The sequence below is a fragment of the Sabethes cyaneus genome, chromosome 2 (assembly GCF_943734655.1).
Source record: "Sabethes cyaneus chromosome 2, idSabCyanKW18_F2, whole genome shotgun sequence".
NCBI lineage: Eukaryota > Metazoa > Arthropoda > Insecta > Diptera > Culicidae > Sabethes > Sabethes cyaneus.
Window position 1 is genome coordinate 75,070,013 of NC_071354.1, and position 19,226 is coordinate 75,089,238.

General features: G+C 40.3%; 2 protein-coding genes and 1 long non-coding RNA gene across 3 annotated transcripts; 2 read left to right on the top strand and 1 right to left on the bottom strand.

Moving 5' to 3' along the window:
• Nucleotides 1–1,699: 1,699 nt before the first annotated feature.
• On the top strand, nt 1,700–2,260 carry LOC128735583 (galectin-4-like). Its single transcript, XM_053830065.1, has 3 exons — nt 1,700–1,726; nt 1,789–1,874; nt 1,936–2,260. Exons 1-3 carry the CDS (start codon nt 1,700–1,702, stop codon nt 2,258–2,260), a joined length of 438 nt encoding a protein of 145 aa, XP_053686040.1.
• A 54-nt stretch (nt 2,261–2,314) lies between these two features.
• Nucleotides 2,315–3,997, bottom strand: LOC128736409 (NEDD8-conjugating enzyme UBE2F-like). The gene is made up of 3 exons (XM_053830892.1): nt 3,422–3,997; nt 3,201–3,362; nt 2,315–3,140 (listed from the first exon to the last, which is right to left on the bottom strand). Exons 1-3 carry the CDS (start codon nt 3,677–3,679, stop codon nt 3,024–3,026), a joined length of 537 nt encoding a protein of 178 aa, XP_053686867.1. The 5' UTR covers nt 3,680–3,997; the 3' UTR covers nt 2,315–3,023.
• A 678-nt stretch (nt 3,998–4,675) lies between these two features.
• On the top strand, nt 4,676–16,452 carry LOC128738289 (uncharacterized). The gene is made up of 3 exons (XR_008412090.1): nt 4,676–4,941; nt 5,038–5,131; nt 16,350–16,452. It is a non-coding gene; the product is annotated as an uncharacterized LOC128738289 (long non-coding RNA).
• The last annotated feature ends 2,774 nt before the right edge of the window (nt 16,453–19,226 follow it).

Sequence of the window (19,226 nt, forward strand, 5' to 3'; positions counted from 1 at the left end):
GGTTGAGTGTTTGAAAAGCTTATTTGAGATCTATAGATAAGCCCCCTACGGTTTTTCTGGTCAGTTTCACACTTGTCACATTATTCGTCAAAATTTGCGTGCAGAAATTCTTTTATGTGCTCGTTGTTTCTTGTAGATTCTTATGTTATGACGCTTCGTGATATTTTGCACAGTTCCGATGCTTATGCTCATTTTTTTTGCAAATGTCACAAACAGAATGCGTAACATTTGATGTTAAGAGGTGAACTGGCTTGGAGGTATATACAATTGGAAGGCCCGTTGATTTAGTTGTTGGACTAGAGTTTTGTTAGAGAAACCTTTTAACTGCTTAAAGTGAAAATTCACCTATATATTACGGTAACTTTCGACTATATTTTAACGTATGTTGGGTATTTGTAAAAATAAAGATATATATGGACTGAATTATCGGAAATCAAAAAATCAAAAACAAGTCGGTTAAAAAATCGGTTTGATCAAACTTCGAGCACTCAAGCTATGTTGAAACTTTGTTCAAAGTAAAATGTTCGATTTTTTTTTCATTTTATCCCCTTAAAAGGTTTAACAGCATGACAAATTACACTGAAGTCACTTTTCACGCGACTATTTTTACGCGAATTTCGGAATTTACGCGATTTTTTACGTGAATTTCGGAATTGATTTACGCGGGATGTATCCTTCGCGTAAAAAGCGACTTGAGTGTATTTATTTTCGTACAAAATTGGTTAACTTTTCTAGATAACTGAGCCGGATTGCTCTACTGGACAGGAGTCTAGACGTTCCATGTTCCTGCTTTCATGCTCAGGGTCATTGCAAGAAATCCAATTCGATTCCTTTCTTTATTTTCTGAAACAATAAGGTAGCCAGGTGCTACAGCAGGGTGTCAGCCTAAAGTCCCTATCCCGTGAGTGGGGTCACTACCTAAGACACTTGCCGAGACAGACTCCGCTTGAGCAGGCCATAACTTGGGAAGCAGACGCTCCTTGAAGAATACTGCACCAACCAAGAAGGACAATCCTCCTTGCCTTTCCCTGTAGCGAGCTGAGCTAATCATGGACAGGGTTTTGCACATGTTCACTCTTTTACCAACGCCATGATTTTTCTTTCGGATGATGGAAAACGCCCTCGACTTGTTTTCTGAGCAAACATTAGCTTGATTCGTTCATGGTTTCAAAAGACTCAACTTTTTCCGACAGAAAACCTATAGAATAAGGTCCAGCATTTTAGAGTAACGTTGGAATTTATGCAAATACATATGTTCGATCAGAAAGAAACAGATAAGAGCACAACAATTGTGTGTAACATTTTTGACGGAGTTTTCTACATTTTAGGCAACTTCTGAATTTGTTTCATTTTATTATGAACGCAACGCGTTTAGATAATATCACTATTGTCATTGCCGGTTAAGTTATGGATAATTATAGAATACACGGTAAAAGTGCTTCAGTTTAGTTTTATCATTACCCATACCAACGCTACAACAATCTTATCATTTATCATTATCGGCATTCATATCATTCGTTGTTCCACGAATTAGTAAGCATGAATCATTAAAAAAATATACCATCGAAGTGCGATTAGATAATGCATTAGTATGAGCAATTCCGGCGGGGAAAGATAAACCGATAAGTCTACACACAAACAATCGCTCAAGTTTCAACTCTCCAGGCTAGTAAATTACTGTCGCTTCTGTTCTCGTAAGATGGCAACGATTCCAATATTCAATCCGGTAAGATTTCTGCTTTTGCATTCAAATATAAATCTCTAACGTAACCAATATTTTCAATATAGGCATTACCATTCTTAGGCGAAATTCCTGGCGGGTTGTTTCCGGGAAAAAACCTTTACATTCGCGGACAGGTAACCAGTGATGATATGTACGATAAGTCACTATACGATCAGGCCTTTCAACTGAACGTTATTTCATTCCCCGAGCAGGTTCAATATAAACATACAATCGGGTGCGGCAGTAAGCCCGCGTGACGACACACCGCTGCACATAAGCCTGCGTCCGACTTGTAGGAGTGTCATATTTAACAGCTACGTGAACGGGTCATGGCAACAGGAGGATCGAGACAACAAGTTTCGAGTTGCTAAAAGCAAACGGTTTGAAATGCTTATCAAAGTTAAAAAATCGCACTACACTATCAAAATTGATGGAAAAAAGATTTGCAAATTCAAACACCGTCTTCCGGTAAATATGGCCAAGTTCATTCACGTAGGCCAGGGCGGTGTGATAGAATCAATCACTGAGAAGGTTTGAGCCGAGACATGGTTGTTTCACTTGAAATATTTTATTTTATTTCTATTTATCACTTAATCAGTTTTCAATTAGGTTAGATCGTTACGAGTATAAAGAATGCTAATTACGACAAAGGAAAACCGAACAATTTGAAACACGTTGAACGCTTTCCTGACTTATTTCTTTTTCTTTTCGAACAAACACCGTTACATTGTTTCACCCTATCGGTTTTTCGAAATGGTCTCTTTGAATTTTTAATCTATGAAGATTCGCACTAATTTCAGGCGTAGTAGGTACATGTTTACCGTTTCTTGTTGCTTGACGCGGACTATGGGTCCGTTTGGAGTTGGTTGATATTATGTTTGAATCTAATTCTGACAGTGGTAAGTGTCATAAAAGGAGCTGGAAATAAGCATCTTCGGTAACCTCCTTTCTTTAAATACTACAAAAAAAGCCCTAAAGAGGGACCCATAAAAGTATGTAATTGTTTCACAAACACAAATTTTAATCTTTTTTTTACTTACAGCATTCCTGGGTCAGTCAATTTTTTAAACAATATTCAGAGTTAGTTCGCTTTGCCTTAATTTCGCAGCAATAAATTTACAAAAAGATCAACTGCAATCTGCACTGATGCTAACACCCAAAAAGTGGTTGCTTCTACCGGTTCTGTTACCAGTCGAAGAATTTCAATTGGAAACACTTGTTCAAGGGCTTATCACACTCTCGTCTTTTCATCACTTACCGTGTCTTCGATTGGTTGATGCAATCTCCGCTTTCTGACCAATTATCTACGAGCGTGCGCCGAAACGTATTCCCGTACTTTTGCTTGAAATTTATCCTTATCCTTTGAGTACTGTTCTGCTGCTTCAATGTTCAGCGGATCGTCGAAATTAAGTAAATCCTTTAAAAATATATGCTCCATTAAATGGTATATTAGGCTATTACAACTAAACACTACTACCGTGAATAACGAGTTTAAGCCCCAGATCACGTCCTTCAACCTCCGCGTTGGTGCCCAGCCGAGTCCGTCTATCGAGTTCAGCCGGAGCAGCGAAAGGCAAATGTCACCTTCAACGGAAATGTTGGGATGCCACAGTTTGGTTAGACATTTCACTTTTGGAGGCTGAAATGGTAAACAAAAATTCAATTTAGCAAAATCTTTCTACATTTTACGGAACTTACAGCCATGTTATATTCCTCGGGAACGTGCAAACTGAACTTGAACCGTCCACCCTGCCAGAAGCCTTCGTTCGGCGTTATGACAAGGGTGAAATCGCTTAGGACGTTCGGATCTTGGAAGGCGATTTTACAGGTGCAGGGCAAGTTCTGTTCCAGCTCTTGCACTTCCTTCACCAGCAAAAACTCTCGGATGGAAATTCGCTTCGACGAGTCCATCATCGCTCCGCTGGATTCCTTCTTTTTTCTGGTCAGCGTTATCATTGCTATCAGTCTGGTGTGGAGCCCCTATCAAGGAAAAAAAACGAAAGCCCCTGCTGGATGGCCCGCTTTCTGTGCGCTGTTTTGTTATGATTGGTTTGCCCTCTCCCACGAGGGGAAAACGTTCTGTTTTACGCTACTTGTTTTCAGCAAATCAGCATTTTTTCGACCCTGAATTATTCGAAGACAACTTTGGACTACACACAGGTTTAATATAATAAGCACTAATTTAACGAAAGCTTTTGAAGACTATTGATTTACACTTTAGAAATTGCTAATGTTTACGTTTATTTACAGCTGGTCTGGTTAGCGAGTGTGCCATATACAATGTAGCTTCCTTTTATTCAACGCAACCGATAGACCAAAAGATCCTCAACGCGAATTGTCAAAGTTCGCTTGTGTTGGTGTTGTTGAGCAGTGCGTTATATGTTTGTGGCGTTACGGGCGTTACAGAGTTATTACAACACGAATAAAACACTACAAATGCTTTTCTTGAGAAAAAATTGTGATTTTTCAATGTTAATGTGGTCCTACACTCAGCGAAATTCACATAGGATTTTCATAACATGGATCGTATGAATCAGGTAAATGGTATATAATTTCGCGTTCATACGAAACGTATGATTGTCATACGCAAAATAAAGAACTTCATAAGCTGCAGGAAGAAAAACATAATAGTTCACTTTGAATTTCATACGTGTGACGTATGAAATACAGGTTGATTACCCATTTTTGGGTTGTTTATAACTTTTTCGTTTCGTCTTGTTTTATCGTGTAACGATCGTCGGCTGTCAAAAGTTTTCGTGTTTTGTTTGTTTCTGAATGTGCGCGTTATTTAAATGTGTGAATTTTTAATATTACGTTGCGAATTTAATCTTTTTCGCATTTTGTTTGCGGTCGGCGTGTTGCGGGACATAATATCGAACGAGTGGATAATGTGTAGCTAGCTAATTGTTTTTCGGCACAATTAATGCAAAGGAAAAGTTGGTCTGCCGGTAAGTTGTTTCCTGCCTTTGGATTATATTTTTCCGGCACGTCGTGTTTCATTACCATTTTCCGTTATAGTTGCTATTGGTGCAGTTTGTATGATACTACGAGCTGCTTTTCCTAAACCTGTTTCGGAACTATCTGAACGGAACGATCGGGAAGATCCGGCAAATATACGACGTTTGGGAACTTGTTATCGTGATGTGTTTGCTGCTAGAGAAGCCGGTATTCCCGCAACCCGCTAACTGATCGAACCTTCGGAATAACAAAAACAAACGGTACGGAGGAGCTTGCTGCTGCTTTGTATTACGTAGGTTTAGGAACTCATTTATCTACCTACCGCATTGTTTAAAATGGTTTAAATTACTTTGCAGGAAAACGATTAAAGTAACAGAATTCCTGATTTTATTCGGATTACGCAACATGGCACGATGAAAATGGAACTGGTTGCTGCTCGGTGCTACATAGGTAAAGAATTATGTTTAATAAGTTATCTATTTTCTTAAGGCTCAATTGTAGAAATGGTAACGAGCCATATTTTTTTTATTTTGTTTATATATATATATTTAGAGAGACACTCTGAGGGAGTGACCTGATTTGCTTTAATTAGCTGGGCTTTATTGACATAGTTTTCAAGGTTTTTAGATGACGATTTATAGTTTGTTTTAAGAAATGAGGCACTTTTTTATCTGTTGTATTATGTTGTGGGATTGAAGTGAGTTATTTTAACTCTAGTGTAGCATTCGCCACTAGGGAAAACTGGGAACGTGTTAGAAATTTAATTAGTCTTCTCATTGCCACTATGGAACAATGACAAGGGACGCACTTGATAACTTGAACTTGATATTTTTATCTGTTAAAGCGATCAAAAGCTCACGTATTTTTTCACAGGAAATACAGGGAGGGCTTTATCATCTTCATCGATCGTAGTCTCGATAATAATGTAACTATCTGCGAAGATAAAGTAGTAGCTTGTAGGCATAATTGCGACCATCCGGTGGTAGTATTGAATTACAACAGTTCTGCGATATCCATGGATGCAGGAGCATCGAGCTTTTAAGGCTCAAGCACGCGTCATTAATTTCTAGGATTCAAAAGCAGTTTTCATGCTCAAAACACAAGATATGTTCATGAAAATTTACCATTGCGTTCTGACAGACGCAAAACTGCTTTTGAAATCCCAGAAATCAATCACGCGTGTTTGAACCTTTAAGACGCTCTCCTTTAGGAGGCGGGTTCCCATACAAATGAAATACAAATTTCTGTATATCTCAAAAACTAATCTAGCAAACGGAACCAAATTTGGTATGTGGGGATTTTTGCAGGGATGAATTTTGACGTAGGACTACGTCTTTGTTTACTATACTGGGACTGGATAGCACTTTCTGAAAACGAAAATAGAAGTGTAACGTTTGAATAAAAGATTTCAAAATTTAATAACTTCTGAACTACTGTATGAAACTGAACAATTTATGTGTCGTTGGATAGATAAAATGACCAGAAATTTTATGGAGAAGCAATTTTAAGAGAGCAATTTTAAGGAGGGCGTAAGAGGGGGGGCTCTTATACAAATGAAACACAAATTTCCTCAAAACACGAGAACTAATCAAGCAAATGGAACCAAATTTGGCATGTGGAAGTTTCAGAAGGCAGGATTTTTTTCTATGGTGTACTGAGACCGTTTCCCCTTCTAAGGGGAAGGGGGAGGGCTCCCATACAAATGAAGTACAAATTTCCCCAAAACTCGAGAACTTTAAGCAAATGGAACCAAATTTAGCATGTGGAGGTTTCAGAAAGCAAGAATTTTTCTATGGTGCATTATGACCCCTTCCCTCTATAGGAGGGGGCTCCCATACAAATAATATACAAATTTCCTCATAACTCGAGAACTAATCAAGCAAAAGGAACCAAATGTGGCATGTGAGGGATTTTGGAGATAAGAATTTTTTTCATGGTGTACTGAGACCACAGAACAGAAGCGGAAGTAGAAATCCAAACACGTACATGTTACTTTCTACAGATACTGGCGAACCTGGCGGTAGTGAGTCACTTTTTTCCACGAAAACACACGAACGCATACGAATGCACACGAAAGCATGTGATAGCTCCTATACGATTGGCAGCCAGCGTTCTGCTTATATTGCTGTTATTCGCTTCTATGCGAAAACCTTCCCAAAGAAAAATAAAAACAAAAAATACTCTGTTACCAGTTTTGATCGCCGAATCATTTGGACTTTCACTTCTGTTCTGTGTTCCCCTTCTAAAAGGGGGGGGGGGCTCCCATACAAATGAAATACAAATTTTCTCATAACTCTAGAACCAATCAAACAAATGGAACCAAATCTAGCATGTGGAGGTTTCAGAAAGCAAGAATTTTTCTATGGTGGATTATGACCCCTTTCCTCTATAGGAGGGGGGCTCCCATACAAATAAAATACAAATTTCCTCATAACTCGAGAACTAATTAAGCTAATGGAACAAAATTTGGCATGTGGGGGTTTTTGGAGGCATGAATTTATTTTATGATGGTTTGAGACCCCTCACCCAGGATAAGGACTCTCATACAAAGGGATCATTCAATAATGACGTCCATTGCTTATGGGGGGAGGGGGGTGTCAATTTTGTGACAGGTTGTGACAAAGGGGGGGGGGGGAGGGGGTCTAGGCAAATGTGACATCCGTCGAAAAAAAATTGCATTTTCATCAAAAGGCAGCAAAAAAATGTTTCTCAGTCATTCATCACTCATTGATTTATTTCGATTTTCGAACTTATTGTTCCAGCTGACGGCGCTTGAAAGTCAGGCACAATTTGTCAATGTTAACTAGATAGACCACGCGTTACATTAAAGGATCAATTTACACATCAATTTCAGTTCATTTGCAATCAAAGTTTCTAGCTTTTTACTAAATAATGGATAGAAAAGTATAATGAACTAAATAGCTATCGTCACGATGTAGTGAAACCTGCTTCGCCAACGCAGATTGAAGCTTGTTTTGAAGCGGAGCCATGCTACTGCAATTGAAACCAAAGCTTCATTTTTTCATTGATTTGTAACAATTTGCAATTGAATGTTGTTAGAGCCCTTGTTCGTAGTTATTATTTTTTATTAATTGTTATTTTCTATTTTTTTTAAATCATACATTAACTCTTAAAAACTTAAGCTAGTTTTATAAACCTCTTTTACTTTCAACACGCTTTTCATTTTTATTTTGAGTTTGTGTGACGTCCAAAGGGGGGGGGGGGGAGTTTGAGTTTTGTGACACAATCGGACAGAGGGGGGAGGGGGGGGTTTGAAAAAGCAGAAATTTGGTGGACGTCATATTTGAATCGTCCCAAATATAACAGAAATTTTTGCGTATGTGCCATATTTTCTGCTATGTAACAAGCGGTAAGGTGTGAAAATAAACTAGTCAAACCTTCTCGAAGCAAAAGATAGTGAATCGACGCCGTTACCTTACGTGCCTGTTGCCATTCATGTTAAAAGAGAAGGACATTCGAATGGCACGTCATATTTACGATGAACGTGCTTTGGCTTTAATGTTACTTGTAACCAATGGCCCTTTGAAAGGCCTCAAGGGAGTTAAAGCACAGAGAACAGACTACCAGGTAATCGATAAAAAGTGTGCAAAAGGTTTTTATGTAATCTACGAGTAATCCTTCGATAGAGCACCCCTCGAGCAGTAAGTGGCAAACTAAATCTTGATGTCACTGCCATCGCTGCTATGTAACTTCAGCACAAGGAAATATTGATAAAGGTACATGCACATTTTTTGATGCGTTTGGCAAACTATTTCTGGAGGGCGCCACCGACAGATTTTACACACAAAAAATCGATTACTTCCTTCGAGCCTGTTAATCTGTTCTCTGTGGTTAAAGTAAGACTATTGGAATATGTCAAGCTACGCATAATTATATTTAATACAATAATCTGTAGGCTGGTCATTCATTACAATTTCAACTTTTATGATGCACACAAGTGATTTTTAAAAAAAATCTATATCTTAATGGTTGCAGGCGTTGTACTTATGAACCCTCGTCCACGTATTGTCAAAGCCACCATTGCATTCAATGAAGAATTGAATCTGAATATTTCACTTTTGCTCTTAATGGCACTCACAGATTCTTATAAACATACATATGCCTGAAATGCAGTTTACATCAGTCTTTGATCTAATGATCCGATTTAGTCCTACGTCACCCTTTCGTACAACCCTTAGAGTTGTATACCTTGCAGTTTTTTCTATGGTGAATTATGACCTCTTTTTTCGTTAACGTTCCTAATGCATTAGAAAAAAGTTACACATGCATTGGGGTCGAAAACGACCCAAGTTTTGAAAGTGCTCTCATTCATCCATTTTCAATCCGAATTTCGTTTTCTTTACCTCGTTTGAAAACTATGGCCAAAAACTGGCACCCAAGGTATGTTAAGGAATATTTGTTGACTAATGGCCACTTCTGCGTCGGTTCCGGAACACCCAGTACCAGGTCCCGGGGGACATTTTTATATTTTGAGATAATTCATTTTGCGGTACATCAAATCATATTGGCTTGATAAAATAACACTAATGCCAGTGTACCAATAAAATTTCCAGCCAAAATTACCGTTTCACCATCGGTTTCGGGCTATCCGGTACCCGGTTTTTGGCGACATTTTTGGATTCCAGGGCAATTCATCTGCCCGTGTTACCCCGTTTTAAGGTTCAATATAAATACCGGGTACCGGATTATATGCGACTGACACCCCATTGTGCTTCCACAGTTATTTTATAAACGCGATGTGATTTGAGGTACCGCAAAATCCAAAAATGCCCCCAGAAACTGGCATCGGATGTTCCAGAACCGATGGTAAAGTTGCCATTTGGCTTCTAAATGACACTGTTTTACTTTCAGTCTTATTTTATTAAGCCGATGTGATTTTATATGTCGCATTATGAGTTATCCTAAAATATAAAAATGTCCCCAAAAACTGGTTACTGGTTGTTCTAGGACCGATGCTGATGTGGCCGTTTGCCTACAAAATGTCTTTATTATACTTTCAATAGTCTTATGTTATCAATGTGATGAAATTTGACGTGTCGCAATATAAATCATTCTAAAATTCAAAATTGTCCTCAAAAACCGGGTACCGAGTGTTCCGGAACCGATGGTGAAGTGGCCATTCGGGTGCAGAAGTGTCCCCATTGTACTTCCACTAGTCTTATTTTATCAAGCCAAAAAGTATAAAAGTGTCCCCCGGGTCCTGGTAGTGGGTGTTCCGGAACCGACGCAGAAGTGGCCTTGGGTGCCAGGTATTGGGCATATCTTTCAAACGAGGTAAAGAAAACGAAATTCGGATTGAAAATAGATGAATGAGAGCAATTTCAAAATTTGGGTCGTTTTCGACCCCAATGCATAATATGTAACTTTTTTTGCTATGGCACTTCTAGATGTCGCTGAAAGCTGAAACTCCCTAACAATGTTAGTTTTCCAAAGTTAGGAAAAGTCAGAAAATTTCAAGTCTCTAGCTCGTTCCGTTACTAAGTATCAACCTTTGTAAGCATGCCGATGGGTCGAAAACGACCCCAATGCACTAGGAAGGTTAAGAAGGGGGGGTTGTCCCATACAAATGAAATACAAGTTTCCTCATAACTCGGGAACTAATCAAGCAAATGGAACCAAATTTGGCATGTGAGGGTTTTTGAAGGCAGAAATTATTTCTATGGTGTATTAAGACCCCTTGCCTCTCTAAGAGGAATGGCTCTCATACAAATGAAATACGAATGGAGTCAAATTTGGCATGTGGGGACTTTTGGAGGCAGGAATTTTTTTTATGGTGAATTAAGACCCCTCCCTCCTTTAAGAGGGGGAACTCCCATACAAATGAAACACGCATTTCTGCATAACTCGAGAACTAATCAAGCAAAGGGAACCAAATTTGATATGTGGGGGTTTTACGAGGCCCTTTAAGAGGGGGGGGGGGGGTTCCCATACACATGAAAACAAATTTCTGCATAAATCGAGAACTAATCAAGCAAGCGGAACCAAATTCGGCATGTGAGGTTTTCTGGAGAAAGCAATTTTTTCCATGGTGGATTGAGGTGGTGGGGGACTATCATACAAATAAAACTGAAATTTTTGCGTAACTCAAACTAATCGAACTCGAGAGATTTTAGACTCTTCCATAAAACAGTCAATAACAAGACCACCAAAAACTATTTGTAGTAACACTAGATGATTCAGCGTCTAGGTTTATTTGTTTTCCTAGATCTACTGACCTCTATTACTTTCCTTCAGTTGGGTCCAAACGAGCGGCGGCGAGTAAGATGGAAATCACCACTGCGATATGGTACTTTCCGCGAAAAGGTCATTCGAGAATTGGTTTTCCGCAAACTGGTATTCGGCGAAATGTTATACAATCACGGCGAATATTTAAATGATATCCGTTTTAGTTTTTCTGTCTAAACAATGGGGGGAGTTGTTTTCTACTTTAATGTCCGGTAAAACTGGAAATTTGTGCATTGAACTACCCATGCTTTCATAGTTACGTAACTGCCAAAAATGATTTATTCTAAGGTTGAACTCCTCAAAAATGTCATCTGAGATTCCGGATTTATGTACAGCAGTTTAGTTTGTAGCGATACGAAGTTTGTCGGATCAGCTAGTCTTCTTCAGCAGCATAGAGCCGGGGTGGCTCGTGCTGTTTCAAGCACTCGTCTCCATTCAACTCGGTCTTGGGCCACTCGTCGCCAATTTCCTAGTCGTCTCAGAAGTCGCAAATCGCTTTCGACCTGGTCGAGCCATCGTGCACGTTGGGCCCCCCTGTTCCTGGTGCCGGTGGGGTTGTTGAAGAGGACCGTTTTCGTCGCACTGTCGTCCGGCATCCTTACGACGTGTCCGGCCCACCGTAGCCTGCTAACTTTCGCTAGATGTACGATGGGAGTCTCCCCAAGCAGTGCCTGTAGCTCGTGATTCATACGCCTCCGCCACTCTCCGCTTTCAGTTTGTACTCCGCCAAATATCGTCCGCAGCACTTTCCGCTCAAACACGGCAAGGGCGCGTATGTCCTCCGTAAGCAGCGTCACGGCTTCAAGTCCATAAAGAACTACCGGTCTAATAATGGTTTTGTACATTGTTAGCTTCGTGCGGCGGCGTATGCTTCCTGATCGTAGCGTTTTACGAAGGGCAAAGTAGGCTCGATTTCCCGCTTGGATGCGCCGCTGGATCTCCTTACTAGTGTTCTTGTCCGCGGTCACCAGCGATCCCAAATACACGAACTCTTCTACCACTTCTAGTTCGTCGCCGTCAACGGTAACCGTCCGTGGGAGGCGCGCATTTGTTTCCTTTGAGCCTCTTCCTTTCATGTATTTGGTCTTCGACGCATTTATTTTTAGCCCAATTCTCCTAGACTCCGCTTTCAGTCTGGCGTAGATTGCCTCCGCCGTCGCAAAGTTCCTGGCTATGATATCGAAGTCATCTGCAAAGCCTAGAAGTTGGCTACTCTTGGTAAAAATCGTGCCTCTCGTTTCAATGCCCGCTCGTCGGATCACCCCCTCAAGAGCGATGTTGAACAGCATGCAGGATAGACCGTCACCTTGTCTCAACCCTCGTCGCGTCTCGAAGGGACTCGAGAGTGTCCCAGAGATGCGTACGAAACACATCACTCGATCCAATGTAGCTCTGATCAGTCGCGTCAGTTTGTCCGGGAAACCGTATTCGTGCATTATCTGCCATAGCTTGTCTCGATCGACTGTATCGTATGCTGCTTTGAAATCGATAAAGATGTGATGCGTGGGCACGTTGTACTCCCGACATTTCTGTAAGATCTGTCGGATAGTAAACATTTGGTCCGTAGTTGCGCGAGCCCCCATGAAACCCGCCTGATAATTCCCTACGAAACCTTGTGCTATCGGTGACAGCCGGCGTAACAGGATCTGGGAGAGTACCTTGTAGGCGGCGTTTACCAGCGTAATACCACGATAGTTGCAGCAGTCTAGCCGATCACCCTTTTTGTAGATGGGACAAACCACTCCTTCCATCCATTCCTCCGGTAGCTTTTCCTCCTCCCAAATCCTCGAAATAACCCAGTGTAGAGCCTTTGCTAGCGTTTCCCCGCCATGTTTATAAAGCTCTGCCGGTAGGCGGTCCTTCCCAGCGGCTTTATTGGTCTTCAGCAACCTGATTTCTCGTTTGACTTCTTGGAGATCAGGTGCTAGGACATCACTATCTTCCATGGGCGCTCCTAGGTTAATTTCCGTTCCGCCTCCTTCTGCGACTTCGCCATTGAGGTGTTCATCGAAGAACTGCTTCCATCTGTCGACCACCTCGCGCTCGTTTGTAATTAGATTCCCTCCCTCGTCCCTACACATGTCAGGTTTCGGTGTGTAGCCCTTCCGAGTTTGGTTCACCTTCTCATAAAACTTGCGCGTGTCATTAGCTCGGAATAGTTGTTCTAATTCTTCACGATCTCTGTCCTCCTTTTGGCGCTTTTTTCTCCTCAGGATCGTGGTCAACTGGTTCCTAGCTCGTCGATACTTGGCCAGGTTCTCTCTAGTGGCAATACTTAGATAATTTTTCCAAGCGTTTTTTTTCTCCTCCACCGCTTGTTGGCATTCCCCATCAAACCAATCATTTTGTGTACTCCGAAGCTCAATACCTAGTGCCGCGGTAGCGGCCTCTCCGATGGCCGAGCGTATTCTGCCCCAACCGTCTTCGAGGTTTGAAGCACCTAACTCCTCGGAAGAAGGCAGTGCCTCATTCAGTACTCGCGCGGAGTTCTCGGCAGCTTGTGGGTTATCTAGCTGCCTGATGTTCAGCCGAGGAGGGCGGCTTTGACGTGTCCGGTATACGGTGGACAGCTTTGAGCGCACATGTACTGCTACTAGGTATTGGTCAGAATCAATATCCGCACCCCGACGGGAGCGTACGTTCGTGATGTTAGAGAAGAACCGGCCCTCTATGAGAACGTGGTCAATTTGGTTCATTGTACGTTGGTCAGGTGATCTCCAGGTGGCTTTGTGGATATCCTTGCGCGGGAAAAAGGTACTTCGGATCACCAGGCCTCGGGAAGCTGCGAAGTTTATACATCGTTGGCCGTTATCGTTTGTGTCGGTGTGCAGGCTATGGGGTCCTACCACCGGTCTATACATTTCTTCCCTACCGACCTGGGCGTTCATATCCCCGATGACGATCTTGATGTCCCGTGACGAGCAGCTGTCGTACGTAGCCTCCAGCCTCGCGTAGAACGCTTCTTTCTCATCGTCGGGTCTACCTTCGTGCGGGCAGTGCACGTTAATGATGCTATAATTGAAGAAATGGCCCTTTATCCTCAATACACACATTCTCTCGTTGATCGCCTTCCAATCTATCACGCGATCCTGCATTCCGCCCAGCACTACAAAGCCCGTTCCCAGTTCGTTGGTAGCGCCACCGCTCTGGTAAAACTGGGCCTTTCCGCCACGGATCTTCCATACCTTCTCTCCTTTGCGACAGATTTCATGCAGAGCTACGATGCCGAGTTTGCGGGGTTCCAGCTGTTCAATCAGCACCCGCTCGCAACCTGCGAAATTTAGCGATCTGCAGTTCCAAGTCCCGAGTCTCCATTCGTCGTCCTTATTTCGTCGCCTAGGTCGATGCCGAATATTCCGCTCCGAATATGCTTGAATGTTGTTAGTTAAGTTTAGTTTAGGTGTGTAGCCGTACTGGGGCAACACTACCGAGTCTCGCGATGGGGCTGCCATCTCATAGTGCCGAGACGCACTATACCTCCTTCCCGGTTAGTATACGACCTTAGTTTCCACCGGGGTTGGTTACCCGATCTCCGCTAAGGTTGCTCGTATTCCGGCTGGTACCACGAGGAGGTCGGGATCGGAGTTGCTGGATAAGAGGCTAACGACCACTATGAGGCTAACGACCACTATATTCCGCATTATCTAGCCGTTTACCAACCTTTTCCGGATCAGCTAGTCTTATATATAAAAATGTATTTCTGTCTGTCTGTCCATATGTTCCTTACAGAATCGAAAACTACTGATCGTGATACTGATTAATAACATACTGGAAAAGCGCAAACTCAGATTGAATTTTAAATGCAAAAGAAGGAACTAAAATACGAACATTATTAAAACGTAGTCGCAGACTACGAAAATACAAAAGTAAACTAGTGAACCGACTATTTTAAACTTACTGAAAGGAGCTAAGTATTATTTCATAAAGATCTTACTACATATATCTTTTCATTAGAACTTCTAAATACATACAAATGTGTATCCTATATCCTGGAATGCATTTTTCGCCTTTGTATTTATCATTTTCAATGATTTTTAGGACTACCTACTCAGAAAAGTTAATATTTCGGAAAAGTTAATCGACCCATTCCCCAATCGATTAACTTTTCCGAGAGTCCACTGTACAAATTTCCATTTAACTCGTGAACTAATCAAGCAAATGGAGCTTAATTTGGCATATGGGGGTTTTTGAAGGCAGGATTTTTTTTTCTGTGGTGTACTGAGACCCCTCTTTCTTTTAAGAAATGAAAAACATATTTCCTCATTTGGGGATCCTCACCCCTGTGATAAGTAGGAAGGATTCTCATACAAATGAAACAAGTGATGCCAGCGACGCGCCGTCGGAAGCACCGGCTACTCAGGGGGTAGCTCCCGCAGAAATCACCTCTGTCTAGGTATATTTGTTTTCCTAAGTCTACTGACCTCTATTACTTTTCTTCAGTTAGGTCCGAACGAACGAAAGCGGAGAGGATCACTCTTACGAAATGGTACTTTCAGAAGGGATAGGGGTCTTAAGTCACCATGAAAAATATTCATGCCCCCAAAATCCTCCACATACCAAATTTGATTTCATTTACTTGATTAGTTCTCGAGTTATGCAGAAATTTGTGTGTGATTTGTATGGGAGCCACCTATTCCAAAGGGAGGGGGTCTCGAATCTTCATAAAAAGCTTCCCTGGCCCCAAAAATCCCTACATGCAAATTTTCACTCCGATCGGTTCAATAGTTTTCGATTCTGTAAGGAACATAGAGCAGACAGAAATCCATTTTTATAGGCATAGATTAGTATGGGAGCCCCCCCCCCCCTTTTAGTGGGAGGAGGGGTCTTTTGCCATCGAGAGAACCTTCGGCAACCCCAAAAAACCCTACATGCAAATTTTCACGCCGATCGGTTCAGTAGTTTTCGATTCTAAAAGGAACATATGGACAGACAGACAGACAGAAATCCATTTTTATAGGTATAGATATAAAAAAATCAACAATTTTTTCTCAAACTACATTATGCGATGTAGGTTCACAAACTTCATTTTCCATGAAAATGTCATGGATCTTGAATGTTTTATGACGTAACTAATCCCGTTGACTCACTGTTGACTACTCTCCCCTACTATATTCAGCAAAGTTGCTTATTTTAGTATGTTCTCCAACATTCTGGAAGAATTTTTTAATTATTTAAAAAAAGTTCGTATTCACTGAATTCAAGGTAACCCTATTGTTATTATTTTATTAATAAACTTCTTCAAGGACACCACCCTTGAAAAGTATTTTAAAAAAAATACGGGTTTAAATTAAAATTTTCCGATAAAAATAAAGTACATAAAATTTGGACAAAATCAGAGTACTTTTAAATTTTGATGGTGCCTTATTTTATCGAATTGCTAATACATATATAAAATTTAAATATTTTTCATTAACTCTTTCAGACTTGCGGCTACAAGTTCTTGGTTTGAACACTGTGCTAACTCCAACTAAAGCACCAAACGGATTGAAACCAGCAATAGAAATTTAATTAGATCCTAAATTGAGATATTATAACTTTAAAAGGAGAAATAAATACAAAAATTAAAACAAAATAAATATATAAATTATAAACAGACTTACAGTTTATGTATTTAAATCGTTTTAACGTAAGAACAAGAAAAAATGCTTCACAGGTGCATATAATACACGCTATGAATTAGGTATTTATTAATCCCACACTAAGCTCGCTGAACGCGGTGATAGGGGACACGACAACTATCGTTCTGATGACATTAAAAATTATCTTGTTCCCAGCCGATTTTGGGTACAATGTTTCCTTGCCTAGATTGGCAACATTACATCCAAAATGGGTCGGTAAATAGATAATTTTTGATGTAAGAACGATAACTGTTGTGTTCCCTATCACCACGTTCGGCGAGCGTAGTGCGGGATTCATAAATACACAATTCATGGTGTGTACTATAAAAAACCATATAAAAAGTATTAAAATCCATAAGAAAATTCTTCCATTAATCATATAGTTTTCGTATGAAAATTATTGGTCTTTTTTATGAAAATTATACGGGGCCGCTATAATTCCCATACGACATATATTAACATTTCATATCGTAATCGTATGATTTGCATTTGAGAAAATGTTAATTTTCATAAGAAATCTGTATGTTTTTCGATGCACGATGTATGAAAATCATAAGTTTGGTTCGATTGATTTTCATCAAAAAATCGTATGATATGCATTTGAAAAAATATTAAATTTCATAAGAAATCGCTATGTTCTTCGATACAGGATGTATGAAAATCATAAGCGTGGTTCGATTGATTATCATTAGAAAATCGTATGATTAACATAGTATTTTGCTTTGGCAAAAAAACATAAGTATTTCCTATGAAAATCTTATGTAAATTTCGCTGAGTGTATATACTGATGCAAACAGCCTCAGCGAGGGCCTCAGCTAATGTCAAAAAATCTTTATATGTGTGCGTTGTGGAATACTTCATAGGTACCTGTTGAAAGCGCTTCGTTTTTAATTGTATCTAATAGTGCACACTTAAAAAAAAGTGCCGAAGTCAGCAAAATTTTGCCGAGATTTGGACAGCCGAGCGTTCGGTAAAATTTTTTATGATGCCAAACGTTAGTAAAGATCCGTAAATGTCGATTTGCAAAACTGAAATTTTTACCGAACGCTCGGCTGTCCAAATCTCGGCAAATTTTGCTGAGTTTTTTAAGTGTGTGCTTTGGCTGATGGATCTTTCGCTTTCCGGGCTATATATTTTGCTATAGGTGTTACTAACACGTCCCACCTCTTCTGTGCGACGGCCGCATTTCCCAAGCCCATCAAATTGTAGTCGATATCGAGCTATAGAAAGAAAAGTAGTACGAATAGAAAATATTTAACTGAGATTTGGTTGAATTTAGAATATTTACCAATTGATAGCCGTACTCCTCGTACAAGTGAGCCCAACGAACTCTTCCTCAGGGGGAAAGACGTTTCCCACTTATCTAAACTGAGGCCCATGGGCTGTGGTTCAGGTCGAGCCAATTTTTTGCACTTTGGATTTCGTCGGAGAAAGTGGGATCGTCTGTCTTTCCCCCTGAGGTTTCCTTGATATGTTCTTGTTCTATTTTCAGCTTTTTGCGATCTGATTGCTTTATGTAATTTATCCGACTGTATAGTTTTCCTCCCGGATTTCCTCTATCTCTCTGTACATAATACGTGTCCTACAATATAAGAGTATAAATATCAACCTTTTAAGTAAATTAGTGACGAAATACCTTTTTTTCCTTTGGAAATACGCTGATAATCGTATCCGCATAATCAGACACGACATCAGAACTTGTTTTTCGTCTTTTGTTTACGTGGTATTGTGAAACTATGTTCACCACAAGCTTCTGGCCAGAAGCGGATAACGGTTTTTCCGTTGCGTGGCTGAGCACAGATTTCCCCAATACCGTTTGCCGAAGTTCCTGCCGTAAACTCTCCGTAGTAAAATGTACAGTTGCGCCTGGATTATCGTCTAGATAAGCGTGCCCTTCGTCGTTTACGGAACAAGTTTGTATCCCGGCCGGAGAATGAGAGATAGATGCTTCATCCGGATTCGGAGATTCGGAAATTGCTTCATCCTAAACAAAACAGATTATTTTAAACTATGTCTTAGTAAGAAAACAGAATGTGCAATATATCAAAATACATACAAATTCAATTATATCGGATTCATCGACGAAATGTAACACCTGTGAGGCCGCCATTTTGACTTGAACTTTGACACTTTTTTCTATATTTTTCGCATTAGCACTCTCGAGTATTTCATACGACGTTCGTATGAAATTCAAAACGAATTACTATGCTTTTCTTTTTGCGGCTTATGAAGTTCTTTATTTTGCGTATGACAATCATACGTTTCGTATGAAAGCGAAATTGTGTTCCATTTACCCGATTCATACGATCCATGTTATGAAAATCATATCTGAATTTGGCTGAGTGTATATGTGAATTAATAACGAATTCAATTCGCGACTACGAAGCTGAAAAAGGTTTTTAAGCCTGTTCGCACTTATACGAAATCAGTATAATCAATATATATATAGAATGCCAGTGTCGCTGCAGTGCACGTGGTAAACATTACACGTGTTCAGATAATGTATTTACATTATATATGCATTTGTGTGTGTGCCTGAGATTCATCAAAAGGGGGATCTCTTTGTCAAACTTTGACAACCAGTTTAAAATTTGAAATATGTTTCAAATTTCTGAAAAAATCGGTGCAAAAGGGCCCAGTTATTGGATTCAATTCATTTGAACGAAAAGAAAAAGAACGTT

What these genes read in the sequence shown, in the direction of transcription:
- LOC128735583 (XM_053830065.1), top strand. Translation starts at nt 1,700, where the DNA reads ATGGCAACGATTCCAATATTCAATCCG. An exon ending in CGATTCCAATATTCAATCCG is followed by an intron (nt 1,727 to 1,788) that starts GTAAGATTTCTG and finishes TTTTCAATATAG; the next exon opens with GCATTACCATTCTTAGGCGA. An exon ending in CAGGTAACCAGTGATGATAT is followed by an intron (nt 1,875 to 1,935) that starts GTACGATAAGTC and finishes TTCCCCGAGCAG; the next exon opens with GTTCAATATAAACATACAAT.
- LOC128736409 (XM_053830892.1), bottom strand. Translation starts at nt 3,679, where the DNA reads ATGATAACGCTGACCAGAAAAAAGAAGGAATCCAGCGGAGCGATGATG. An exon ending in CCGAGGAATATAACATGGCT is followed by an intron (nt 3,363 to 3,421) that starts GTAAGTTCCGTA and finishes TTACCATTTCAG; the next exon opens with CCTCCAAAAGTGAAATGTCT. An exon ending in GCTTAAACTCGTTATTCACG is followed by an intron (nt 3,141 to 3,200) that starts GTAGTAGTGTTT and finishes ATATTTTTAAAG; the next exon opens with GATTTACTTAATTTCGACGA.